This window comes from Archocentrus centrarchus, chromosome 4 (genome assembly GCF_007364275.1).
Source record: "Archocentrus centrarchus isolate MPI-CPG fArcCen1 chromosome 4, fArcCen1, whole genome shotgun sequence".
Taxonomy (NCBI): domain Eukaryota; kingdom Metazoa; phylum Chordata; class Actinopteri; order Cichliformes; family Cichlidae; genus Archocentrus; species Archocentrus centrarchus.
In genome coordinates, this window is record NC_044349.1 from 21,529,855 (window position 1) to 21,542,971 (window position 13,117).

Sequence of the window (13,117 nt, forward strand, 5' to 3'; positions counted from 1 at the left end):
CAGTCTGAGAGCAAAGTGCTGTATTTGGGTGATATGAGACTATAAGTTCTTTGAGATAAGATGGGGCCTGATTATTCAAGACCTTGTAGGTGAGGAGAAGGATTTTAAATCCTAGTCTAGATTTAACATTTAATTGTCCAGCCTAGAAGTAATAAATGCATGAATTAGCTTTTCAGCATCACTCTAAGAAAGGATGTTTCTAATTTTAGAACTACTGCGCAAATGCAAAAAAGCAGTCCTACATATTTGTTTGTTGTTATTTGGGTTTTCATTCAGAGAATGACTAGGAGTTAAAGTGACAGATAACTGTGAGAAGAAATAAACAATTGTGATTAATGTACACTGATGTTTAATTCATTTATTCACTGCAACAGACAAGACATATGTCTGATTTTGTTGTGGCATTTGTTTTTGAAGTTGGCAAATTGTTGTGGTTAAAAAGTGAAAGAGGGGGAAAAAAATCTGTTTACTGGTGCTGTTTTACTGCACATTCAAAGTACTTCAGGCTCTAACATTAAGTTAATTCTACTTTGTAAAAGGAAATTGCATTTTATTGTTGTGTTGTGGCAGGTGGGATGGGAACTTCTTCCTCCTGTGCACTAAATAGTAGCATTCATCAACGCTCTGTGAGCTTCTCAGCTAATCCCACAGGTAAACCTTCTAAACATATAAACTAAATCCATGTACTGTAACACATTCATGACTTGAATGTGCACAGTGCACTTGATGCAGAGGTAATTTGTTTTTAGACCTGTTACGGGACAGATCTACAGGGATGGATCAAACCCATAACAAAAGCAGACAGACCATTTACCATTTTATTAAAGAGCTAAATATTCTGGACATTTGGAGATTTTTGAACCTTAATGGCATTGCCTATTCATGTCATTCCCAAATGTTCCAGACATACTCACGTAATGACTACTTCCTAATTTTGGCATCACTTACTTCAAAAATTACAGATTGCTATTATGACAGTATACTAATATCTGACCATGGACCATGATGTCTTTTATACACAGATCAAAACCTGGTCAGAGAAATACCTAGATGGACTTTAAATCAAAAATGGCTAAGCTTTGACCTTTAACCCACTGATGGAAGTTGTTTCAGAGTCATGTTTGAAAGCAGAAGTTGCACAGCCTGCTGTTATTTGCAGTATGTTTTCTGTGGGGAAGTTGTACACATACAGGCACTAACATTTTAACATCAAGATTTTGTCACAGAGACTTGAACCAGCTCATACACATGTATCTTAATCAAGCTCCTTTTCGTCTTCATTTAAATTTCAAACCTCCCCAGCACGTGCTGAGCTGTGTTTGTTGTTGTTCATCTTTGAAAAGGCAGGAAATGTGCAGGGGTTACGTTCAAAAGCGTAGCAGTGCCACTTCACTCCCACCTTTCAGCTGGGCTGTATTTAAAAAAAAAAAAAAAAATAGCCTGATGGTGAAACCAAAGTGAGACATCGCCTAATTTCTCTAAAGCTGTGTGTGAAATTGGCTCAGGTATAAAAAAGCAACATTCTGTGTGTGCGCGTGGGAGGTGACATAGTGGATGTAAGCTGCAGCTGTTAAGGGCTCATCTCTTACAGCACAAAAGAGAGACAAAAAGGTAGCCAAGAGCCACTGTTGGGATCCAAGAGCTACGAGAGACTGAAGACATTTGAGAGGGAGCGTGAGGAGGAACAAAGGTAATCCTGAATGAAAGAGCAGCAGACACAAAGAAATTTAGCTTTAACGAAAAATTAAGGCATTCACTTTCACAATGTTACACTGAAACATCTTCAACACATCTGAAGTGTGTGTAGCGTTCCTGTGCTACTGACACAGAGGTCACGCGACACAGAGGAATGTTATTCTGCCGTCGTAGCTGAATCAGATCTTCTGCAGCAGCGTGGAGGGGGTTTTCACTTTGTGAGTCTGTAGCTGAAATTGCAGCAAATATACATTTTTTTTTTTTTTTTGGTACTTTGGCAGCACAACACAACATACAGCCACACAACTTTACAGAGGCCTGTACCATGAAGTAGCATTTTGGACTTGTCCAGGTAACTTCAGGGTTAACCCTACAAAGGCTGTATTGGGAGTACATCTCCACAGCAGTATATGCTGCAGGCCTAACCTCCTCTGGATCAGGTTATTCTCCTGATTATTTTCCTGCGTTGGCTGCAAACAATTTTATTCTACGCATTAATCCTATGGACACCTAATTGCACTTGTGGACCTTTTAACACATTTGCATGTAGTTTAAGCCTATGTTTGGATTCAGTTTTTGTATTTAATCTTTAGTGGCAGACGGTTAAACACCAGCTGGGCTGCACCTGAAAGAATAAATAACTGTTTTAAGCACATCTTAAATGCTACTTTCAGCTGCTCCTTTATTAACAAGGGGTCGCCACAGCGGGTAGCACCGCAAGTTTGAGCTGGCAAATCATTTTTTAAAGTAGATGCCTTTCCTCATGCAACCCAAAAGGCATCTTAAGCACATCTGAATATTAATTTAATGGAATAACAACTTCATTAATAATGTAGGTATTTTCGAAGTCTTACTGGCCAAAGCACTGAAAGTACACACACATTCATCCAGTGCAGTTAATGCTATATAGTCACATGCTGTTAATGCCACCCATTTCATGTGAGCGCGCTCGTAGCAAATGTGACGTGAATGCCTGGGGTACAGCCTGGTTTTGTAGTGCAGGCCTCAGGTGTGTAGTTAAGACCAAAATTAATGTCAAGTTTAAAGATGTGCAGTCCGTCCCACGAGCCATTTGATTCAATGTAATTCAATTTTATTTATACAGCACTAAATTACAATAAAGTCACCTCAAGGAGACTAGGCAAATTAAGATGCCTGTAATTAGTTTGCATTGTTAATAGATGTAACTCTGAATATGAAGTTATTTCTTCTGGTATATAAACATATTTTCCATGTTGGGTGTCATCCAAAAACTCATTGGCATTGTGGCTAGTGTGATCCCATTATAATATGACCTAATTTTCATAACTAATACAGTGAAGTGCTGCTATGATCTTTCCTTACAGCTGCAGAAGAAATGATTGTAAGTGGCACTACATGCAAGAGTCATATTTAGCTTCACAGAAATGAATAACTAAAACTGCACTAATATGTTCTTTGCCTGAATTTGCAGCAGGGACACAATCAATGATCAAATTACATTTCTACCTCTCACTGTAATTTCATCATTACTGTTCAGAGGTACAGTGTGTGTCAAGTTACACTCTGAAATATTGAGCAGCATAAAGTGTCAAAGGTTTAACACAGAAATTTCAGCAAATAATTTGACAAGAGTTTGTAATAGCCTGTATTTCTAACTTGTTGTATTACTCATTATTATTGTATTACTTGTATAAACTTATTTCCAGCAGCTCAGACACGTTTGGTTGATGCTTCATTTTAGTTGTGAATGTTTTGTTTTGTTTTTGATGCTGCAGGACAAGTTTTTTCTTCTTTTTCAGATTATGACCTCTTAGGAAAATTAAAGAATCACACCATGAGATTTTTTCTTTAATTGTTCATACTGTGTAATTTAGAGGGACTGATTGTTGTGCAGCAAAGTGTTTGTAAATTACACCTGTACTGATAAAAACAAGCTTCATTAGTACAAGGAATTTTTTAAATGTTCTTACTAAACCAACTTGTGTGTTGGCCTCTTTGTGTATGCGCATGTAAACTGTACATCTGTAAAGTCTTGAATAAGTGTTTAACTTCCAAGCCATTAAAAATGCTCCACGCTTCAAAGAGTCACTTTGTACTGAAGAGCTGCATTTCTGAATCAGTGAGAAGCCTCTCACAGTCTGTGTTCATCACATCAAATCTTCAGATTTACTTCTTATGGAATTTCTTCTTCTTCTTGTTTCTCTTGCCAGCTTCCTGTGCTGCTTTCTCTGCCATGATATGCTGGTACCGCTTTTTGTTTTTCCTGGGAAGAGAAGAAAATCACATATTTAATGTTCGATTTTTTTTTTAATGATGTCCAGCAGCTGTAAAACTGTGGCCTGCCCTACCCTGAAATCATGTGTGATTAAAATCACCTGGGTCATGGTGTGAGTGGGGGTTGAATCACCTGGGAAGGGATCTACAGACTGCGTTACACATGGCTGACAGTTGGTGCCTTAAACCACTACCTCAGTTTAATGATGGTAGTTTTCCAGGTGGGTGTAAATGACCTCCTTTGCTCCAACAATTCATGCCTTGGCTCATGTGAACCTAACACGTCAGATGATTACAGGGTGGTTAACGACCCCTGAGGGTATCTCGAGGTTGACAACCCCACTAGCGGCTCCACATCATCTGTTAGAACCAAAGGAGCCTTTTGGATGAGAGGTGAAATGCCTTCAAGAACCTTAAAAATTAAAAGTCCAGTTGCCTTCAGCTCAAGTCCTTAAGACCACAATGATCTGATGACTGCAGACTTACACCAACAAGTCCTTTAAGTACTCTTAATTTTTCCATGAAAGAAAAAAAAAAAAAAAAGGGGGTGACTACACCTGAGGAAGATTTAAAAAACGGAAGCTCCACAACAGCTTTTCAGCTGACACTGTAGCATTTTTATTCCGTTTATGCTTTTGTAAGGGTATAAAATTTTAAGTGGCTGAGAAAATATAATTTGCATTCCTGTTAATAACATTGTAACTGTAAAGACAAACTGGTGGTTTGAGTATTTCCAAGTTTACGTAACAACAGAGAAAGAACCTCCCAGTGGTTACAGAAGCTTCTTTAGTTTCTCCAGCAGTGGACGATAAACCCAGGGTAGATGTCTCATAATACCAACCACCCCCACTGACGCTGTCTGTATGACTGCAGGTGTCAACTTACTGTCTGAACTCTGCATCAGCGAGCAGCTCCTCCACCATGGTTCTCTTCCTCTCTTTCTTGGGGATACGGGAATGATAGAAGTCAGCAGCGTTGTCCACCACTGTGCCAACCTGCAACAGACAGGAAAACATCACATATCACAAAATCCAACAAATCACTGTTACAAGATGAATACTGATAATGACGCATGTAAATAATTAAGCAGGAGGCTGGTGCCACTGACCTGGAAGTATTTGGGAAAGCCATCTCTGTCATTCTTCTTGTAGAACCTCTTAGGATCCAATGATCCTCTCATCTTCAGGACTTGGAGGTCTCCTTTCAGCTCCTGAGTGACCTCTGGGGCCTTCATGTTAAACCAACCATCTCCCGTTGACTTCTCTCTCTCTGCCTGGAGAAAACAGATGCAGACGGCTGAGAAACAACATTTCTGATGACTGCAGTTTACACTTTTTGGTGTGCATCACAAATGACCGCACAAATGTAGAGAATAAAGTGATAAAACAATCTAGAATCAACAGTTTTTAAAACTTACCCTGCGTTTTAGCTTTAGGGCATGTTTGGATTCACTGTATGGAGGCACAGAATCCTTCTTTTCAAAGTCTGGTCCAATCACACTCTTCTTCATCACCTGTGGACATCAACACAAACCGCAACACTGAAAACACAACCAAACTGTCAGAATGCTCCACTGCTCAAAGATAAAAAGGTCAAAGTCAGAACCGTAGAGAAGCCGTTAATAACACCATCTCATCGTCCTTGCATAGCTTTGAAGTTCGTTATTCATTCTGCACCACAGATCACCTTCAAAAAAAACAAAAAATCAATCGCTTATTTACCTCATCTTGGATCTTCTTTTCCTTTAGTTTTTTCCATGAACTGGAGACGGGTTTTGATTTGCTGCCATCAAAACTGATGTATAAACCCCCAAGCTCCTTCACTCTGAGGCCAGGGTCAATACGGCTGGACAACTCTTTCCTGAAATTAATAAGCATGGAAAAAAATCTGTCAGGAGCAGCAGTCATGGCTCATCTCTCACATCTGCACAGTTATAATAAAACATAATGTGTCTACACAGTGCAGCTCGACTGTCTGCATGCACTCATTAACGAACCCCACGGAAGGATTAAACCCAAAAATGAGCTGATTCAAAATCACCTGAGTTACAGATACGTTGTTGTACTCAAGATATTAAAAACACATAAAGGAGCCACACTGTTGCACTAAAGGACATGATTCCTGATTATAAACAATGGCAATTTTAATTTAAAAAAAAATTTTTTTTTTTTAATAATTTTTTTAAAGTAGTTTTATTACTTGTTCTTAATTCTGCCACACAAATCCACTGAGGGATGCATTTAGTTCAGTTTATAGCCTGTTTCAAACATGATGCTGAATCCCACAAAGAGGAATGAACAGTACTGAGACACTCCCTCATTGCTGGGTTTAGAAACACACTGTATTGCTAAAAGTATTCACTTGTCTGCCTTCACACACACGAACTTGAGTGGCATCACATTTAATTCATAGGGTTTAATTTCTCGTCGAACCACCCTGTGCAGCTGAAACGCCCTACCTCTCCTGGAAGGCTTTCCACAAGGTTTAGGAGTGTGTTCATGGGAATTTCTGACCATTCTTCCAGACACCGATGTTGGATGGGAAGTCCAGGCTCACAGTCTCCACTCTAATTCATCCCAAAGGTGTTCTATCAGGTTGAAGTCAAGACTCTGTGCAGGCCAAGGACCATAAAGACATGGATGAGCGAGTTTGGTGTGGAAGAGCTCGACTGGCCTGCACAGAGTCCTGACCTCCTGACCTCAACCTGATGAATTGGAGTGAAGACTGTTATCCAGATCTTCTCGTCCAACATGTCTGACCTCACAGATGCGCTTCTGGAAGAATGGTCAAAAATTCCCTTGAACACACTCCTAAACCTTGTGGAAAGCCTTCCCAGAAGATCTGAAGCCACTGTGTAAAATTGCAAATGGTGGGCCATCATGTTTATCCCCACGGATTAAAAAGAGTGTTCCAAAGAACACTCTTATCAGATTATTAAGTTACCCCTCTTCCCTGTAAATGGTGCCACTGTTATTTTTGAATAGACCACTCCCATCCGAATAGAAATGTTTCATCACAGTATAAAGATGATCACTAGGAAACAATTTGTATTGATTGCAGTGACAATTCCCTTTGAGGTGACTAGTGGACCCAAACCACAGAATTCTCAAACTGTAGGGGTCAAAGGTTCAGGTTTTTCCTTTAATCTTTCATCTGTCCATACATTTGCATGAGCCATTTGTCCACCCTCTAATGTACTTACAAATGAGCATTTCTGCTCAAGAACAAGACTTTTGCATCATCGTCGTCGTCATCATCATCCCCGGACTCATCCACAAACTCCTCATCTTGTTCCTCCTGCTCAGCTCCTTTACATGTGGTTGCCTCTTCCTCCCATTCTCCCTCTTTGTAGTACTGTTCATCTGCAACTTGTCCAGGCCGCTTGTCAATCATGAACAATCCCGCAACTGATGCAGCTTCAGCTTCTGACTTGCTGGAAGTTTCCCCCCTCTCCTCCTTCCCCCTGTACTCTGAATCCTCTTCTTCAGAAACTTCCCTCTCCTCTTCATCATCTCCTTCATCATCACTGCTGTCCAGCAGACTGACTGTTTTCCTCTTCTCGACGGAGTCGTCTTTGGGCTCAGAATCAGAACCTACTGTCTCCTTGTGCTGTTGGTTTGATGTAACCTGAATGGACTCAACCACCTGCTGAGATTTCAATGTGCCGACTTCCATTTCCTCCCCCGCACTGTGCTGGCTTTCTACGACGACATCTTCATCATCTAGAGACTCATCCACCAGTGATGGGAGGGGGTCCACAGCTTCCTGTGTGTCCTCGGCCTCCTCTGTGATTTCCAAGGCCTTCTCGCATGTTGTTGGTATAAATGACTGGCAAGGCTTTAACCGTTCTGAAGATGGGACTGCTTCCTGCATCATTTCCATCTCTGAAGCGTCCCCGTCTTTATTTTCAGCAGACGGCTCCTCCTGCTGGTTTTTGCTGACCACTGCAGGCTCATTCACAGATTCTGAGGGAGATACATGGGAATCTTCTTCAGAGGTAAAATTAATTTCCTTTTTTTCTCCATCTGCCTTCTTGGATGGGAGGTTGGCATTATTCATACCCTCGTGTTCTTCTAATGTCTGGCTCTTTTCTGCCTCCAGGAGTGTTTCATCTGCATCCCCAGCGATCAGTGTGCTTTCTAACTTAGAATCATTTAATGAACTGTCCTCATTGGCTGATTCTGCTGCATCTTCTACAACAATGCTACAGTCCTTGGCTGAGCGCCTGGAGGCTGAACCACCCCGGCCGCTGTTCCCTGAGCCTGTGCGGCTGCTGCAGGGAGTCCCTCTGCCTCGTGTGGAGCTGGGACTCCCCACCTGGGAATGCACATCCATAGCATCAGAGTCTGAATCCATGGCTCTAAGACTTGTTGACCTGGTTCTCACCCTTCTGCGACTGGTCAAACTGTAAGTAGGCCCGGACTCAAACCCTTCAGAGTCGCAAGATGGGGGCTCACTAAGATCTGCAGGGGCTGCGGCCTTTCCTCTTGCTGCCCTGGTCTGTCGACGTGTTGGAGCTGGAGACACAGAGCTTTCCGATGGCTCATCCAAATGCATAGGAATAGGATCTGCTTTTCTTCTGGATCTCGTAGCTCTGCGAGTAGTGGATTTAGAAACATCAGCTCCTGACACACTGGAAATGCAGCTGTCAGCATCTGAGAGCTCAGACTCCCCAGTGTGACATTTAGTGGATGATCTGGTGAGAGCAGATTTTCTCTGACTTCTTGTGGCCCTCTGGGAATTTGACACCACAGAGCTGCAGGACTCAGTCTCCAGCACCAGGTTGGCTTTGACATCTCGCACCTTGGCAGGAGCAGTGTCAGAACCTTCGGTCTTCTTTCTTGTGCTCTGGCGGCTCCTTTGGCCACGTTTTGATGCAGACACTGCAGAAGAGCACGACTCCGCCTCAGATATCTCCTCCTCTTCCTTGTTTACTTTGTGGGGCTGTCTCCTCCCCCTGGTCCGTGTCATTGGCGGTTCAATGTTAGAGACCACAGAGCAGCAAGACTCCACCTCTGACATGTCTGCATCATGGTTGGAGCCTACTGGGGTGGAGGGCTGCTCCGGACTGTGGAGTCTTGAAGCTCTGCTACATCGTTTTTTTAAGAGGGTTGAGGGAGAATCTGTAGTTCGTGCTTCACTTTGCTCAAGCAGTTTGCAGGTCTCCACAAGAGCATGATGGGTGGGACTCTCTGCTTGCTTAGTAGCCCTCCTGGTTCTCCGAGCAGTGGAAGGAGTGGCCTGTGTGGAAGAAGCAAGACATAGTTAGTGGTAAAGTTGGTTTGCAGGAATATACAGGATAAGAAGAACATTTTACTGTCAAAATCTCAAACAGAGAGATTATAATAGTTTGACTTCCTGCCACCACAAATGTGCTGGATCTCACTACTGATGTGTCCCAAATCCATAAAAATCCAGTATAATGAATACCATATACGTTTTACACTGAAGAGGTTTTTAAGGCTTTTCCCTCTATATCTGAACTCTTGATCTTATACCAGCCACTAACTAGCCTGAGATCTTCAGACCAAAGCCTTTCATCCGTTCCTGTAGCATGGCTGAAAAAAACAGAAATGACTTAGCTGTCACAGTCAGAGTGCCAACACTGTGGAACAAGCTGCTTAAGGAAGCCAGGTAGGCAGTCAATAACCTCTTTTAAATCTTCTCAAAACACTTTATACTGGATTTTTTATTTTTTTTTAACTGGATTTAAGTCAAACCAATAGTATTTCTCATTCAAATGCTTCTTGTCACTGTGTTGCTTTATACGCAACATGTTTTCCTCATTGTTTTGCAACATGAATTACGTAAGAAAAACATTAGACTTAATTATTTACTGAGGAAGGGCATTCAATATTACTTATCTGTGAGTGGCACTGTTTTCCTTTCTCAAAACAAAAAATGTTCTGGTAAGCAGGGAGCACTTAAGAAATCGAATCTCGTTCAAACAAACTTCTGGCTCGTTCATCTGATTTTTAGCAAACTGCAGGTGGGCAGAGCTGTTCTTTTTACTGTGGCTGTGGCCTTGCAGCCACACACACCATTATTGCTGTTAGCTAATGGGAAAGAGGCCTTTAATTACTTAGTTGCCAGCCTAAATTCCTTTTTGCCCTCACAGACTGCATGCCTTGCTCTTACAGTGATCTTTGTTGATCAATCACTCCTGGGGAGGTCAGCAGTAAATTTCCTCCTTCTGTCTGACAGAACTTTTCCATCCTGATCAGCTTTTTCCTAAAGGGACATGAGTCAGCAAACTTTCACTTGCCAAACAAACTGTAAACCACTACTCTACGGAGCCACATATTTCAAAAGTTCAAAACAGTAAAAAATAATCATAAGCATACAGTCACAATGACATCCTAGGCTCAATAAACATATGGAACAAGGGCATATCAAAGGGATATTTCCTGTAGATTTTTTTTTATCTTATTTTTTTTTCTATTTTTAACTTTTATTTTTAATTTTCTATGCCAATCTTGGAATACAGTAATTTATTTATGCCATAATTCGCCTCCACCATTATGTGTTGTGAAGATTAGCTTCAGATTAATAGCTTCTCCTTGAGGTGTAACTGGAATCTAATGTGTCCAAGTTCTCTTGACCTACTTTTAGGACTTTGTGTAGAAATCAGTTGATTTTTAAGTCACGTTTACACAAATATAAGAAACATTTACTCAAACACCAGTTTATGATAGGACAGAAAACGTGAGTGGAAGTACACAAGTAAATGAGAGCATGCGCGACTGAGCTAGCTCTGCCGTCCAAACTGATCCAGCACAGTTCATTAACTCAAGCTCGCATTTAAACAGGTCGAGAATCTGATCAGTTTCAAATTACCACATGCTTTTATTTGTTCTGCATGTTTTTGAATTCTACGCAGATCCCTCACAGCGTGACCACAAGCTAATAAAGGACAGAGTGCAACCCACGTGAAGCTGGAGCTGATCCATACATCGGATCTCTCGCACGTGCCAGGCTTAACGCAGCCCGGACTGGACTTCTACGTGACATTTGGACATCCGAGCTTCCAATTCTCTCACTCTCTGACACGTACCTGGACCTCAGAGCGCTGCTCCGGGGTTGTTTTAGCCGGGGAGCTCACACGTACTCCTCTCCTGGTGGCCACCATCTTGCACACTCACAACTCTAGTCACTTCCGGAGGGAAGGCTAGACTCGACTAGTCAAATAAACGGAAACGAGGCACAGGCCAAACAGACGATCACCGAGCAAAGAGTCAACCTTAGAGAACTAAATGGTATATCGTAATAATTTAACATCTGGATACTTTCACTGAATACCGCTTTCAAACTTTTCAAAACTCTTTCAAAACTGACCTCTCTGTTTTAATAAATATAATAAATGAACTACATGATATACCCTTTGAAAATGTTACTATAGTAAAAGTACAAAACTGTGGACGAATAACTAACTGGGCTCTTGTTATAGGTAACTGTTAACATTTTACACCTCAAAGAGACGGTTAATAGGTACAAATAAAAGTTAAATGACCAACATCCAAAATTGGATACATTTTTACAAAAAAGAAGCACAACATGCCAAAACAACCAAAACCCTATCACAAAAGAAACACAAAATAGCTGCATTCCACAAAATTAATTAGCTGGGCCATTAAATGTCTGTGCCCAGGGATCTGTTGTTCGACAATCAATGCATAACAATGAACCAAAGTTATTACTTTTTTCTCTAATTCAGTTAGTTTTAATTACTTTTTAGAGTGCTTTTGCGCTTATTTATTTTTTCTTCATGCATAGTTTTAATATTAGTTTTTCACACTTTGTCAGGTGCACGATTCAAGGTGCAACAAATTATCAGCGCATCCTCACCAGCAGTTATTTTTTCGGTGAAAACAGTGCGCTACAGCTTGGTTGGATACTTAGTAATTAGACTCTAATTACTTTTTTGCGCTGGGTCTTTGCGGGACCTCTGTAGCAGCCTACCTGCATTTATACTTGTGTAGCTACATTGTGTGTGTTAATTACCTTGTGGTCGTGTCGCGGTGATTTATATGCGGTGCCCGCGACAGTTTTTTTTTTTAAAGCTGCAAACGCTTCAGGCTACTGCGTACTTTTAGAGGGGTTTCCGTAGCCGACTTGTGTGGTCATCTGGTGGAGTTTGAGGTTGGAGGGGGTTTTCCCCTTGAGAAATGTTTCGCACATGCACAACAAGACACTTGGATTACCTCCTTGGTTGTGTTGATGAATGTAGGGTCTACTGTAGTGTGTGTGTGTGTGTATGTACATAGACTACTTTGTATAAAAAGGGCAGCACTTTGGACACTTCAGAGCATTGCGTACATTTTCTGGATTCTTTCTCCGTGTGGCTGTGGACCACCTTTTCGGCCACACGCAGCCGATTTTGCATCAGTGACAGGTTTTAGGAAAATATACACTTACCAGTCATAGTATTAGGTATACCGTGCGAGTACCCTTTTGGCTTAATTCTTTGTGGCATAGACTGAATGAGGTGCAGTTTCTGCAAATTTGAAATGTGCACATCCATAATACGAATCTCCTGTTCCACCAAATCCCAAAGGTGCTCTATTGGATTGAGATCTGGTGACTGTGGAGGCCATCTGTGTACAGTGAACTCACCGTCATGTTCAAGAAACCAGTTGTGACATGGCCTGTTATGCAGAGTGTGAGGTGTAAGCAATAGTTTTTAAAAAGTGGCCCAGTGTGTGTCAAGAAAATATCCCCCACACCATTACACCAGCAGCAGCCAGAACTGTTGATACAAGGCAGGATGGATTTCTGCTTTCATGTTTATTTCTAATTCTGACTCCACCAAATCTCAGATCAGCGGTTTCTGAAATACTCAGGCCAGCCCATCTGACAAACAACCACACCACATTCAAAGTCACTTAAATCACCTTTCTTCCCCTTTCTGATGCTCTCTTTGAACTTCCTCTTGCCTAAATTCAGAGTTGCTGCCAAGTGACTGGCTGATTATCTGCATTGAGTTGAACAGGTGTACCTAATGAAGTGGCTGGTGAGCATATACTCAGAAGGGTGGCAGAAAGGTGAATGTTTATTAGTCTGTGACACCAAAGTGTTCATTTAATTTTAAAAAAGTAATTATGGTAAAGTTTTTAACAGTGTGTTTATGATTCATCAAACACTCTGCAGGAGGAAATTATTCACCAGT

At 41.4% G+C, this 13,117-nt stretch overlaps 1 protein-coding gene across 1 annotated transcript; it reads right to left on the reverse strand.

The window, feature by feature from the left end:
• Positions 1 to 2,835: 2,835 nt before the first annotated feature.
• dnttip2 (deoxynucleotidyltransferase, terminal, interacting protein 2) lies at positions 2,836 to 11,120 on the reverse strand. The gene is made up of 7 exons (XM_030727915.1): positions 11,006 to 11,120; positions 7,154 to 9,192; positions 5,673 to 5,811; positions 5,369 to 5,464; positions 5,060 to 5,224; positions 4,837 to 4,946; positions 2,836 to 3,940 (listed from the first exon to the last, which is right to left on the reverse strand). The coding sequence occupies exons 1-7, from the start codon at positions 11,078 to 11,080 to the stop codon at positions 3,844 to 3,846; spliced, it is 2,721 nt and encodes a 906-aa protein (XP_030583775.1). The 5' UTR covers positions 11,081 to 11,120; the 3' UTR covers positions 2,836 to 3,843.
• Positions 11,121 to 13,117: the final 1,997 nt, after the last annotated feature.

Coding starts and splice junctions, on each gene's coding strand:
- dnttip2 (XM_030727915.1), bottom strand. CDS start 11,080: ATGGTGGCCACCAGGAGAGGAGTACGTGTGAGCTCCCCGGCTAAAACA. Junction 4,947..5,059: donor GCTTTCCCAAATACTTCCAG/GTCAGTGGCACC, acceptor TGTCTGTTGCAG/GTTGGCACAGTGGTGGACAA. Junction 3,941..4,836: donor GCTGATGCAGAGTTCAGACA/GTAAGTTGACAC, acceptor TTCTCTTCCCAG/GAAAAACAAAAAGCGGTACC.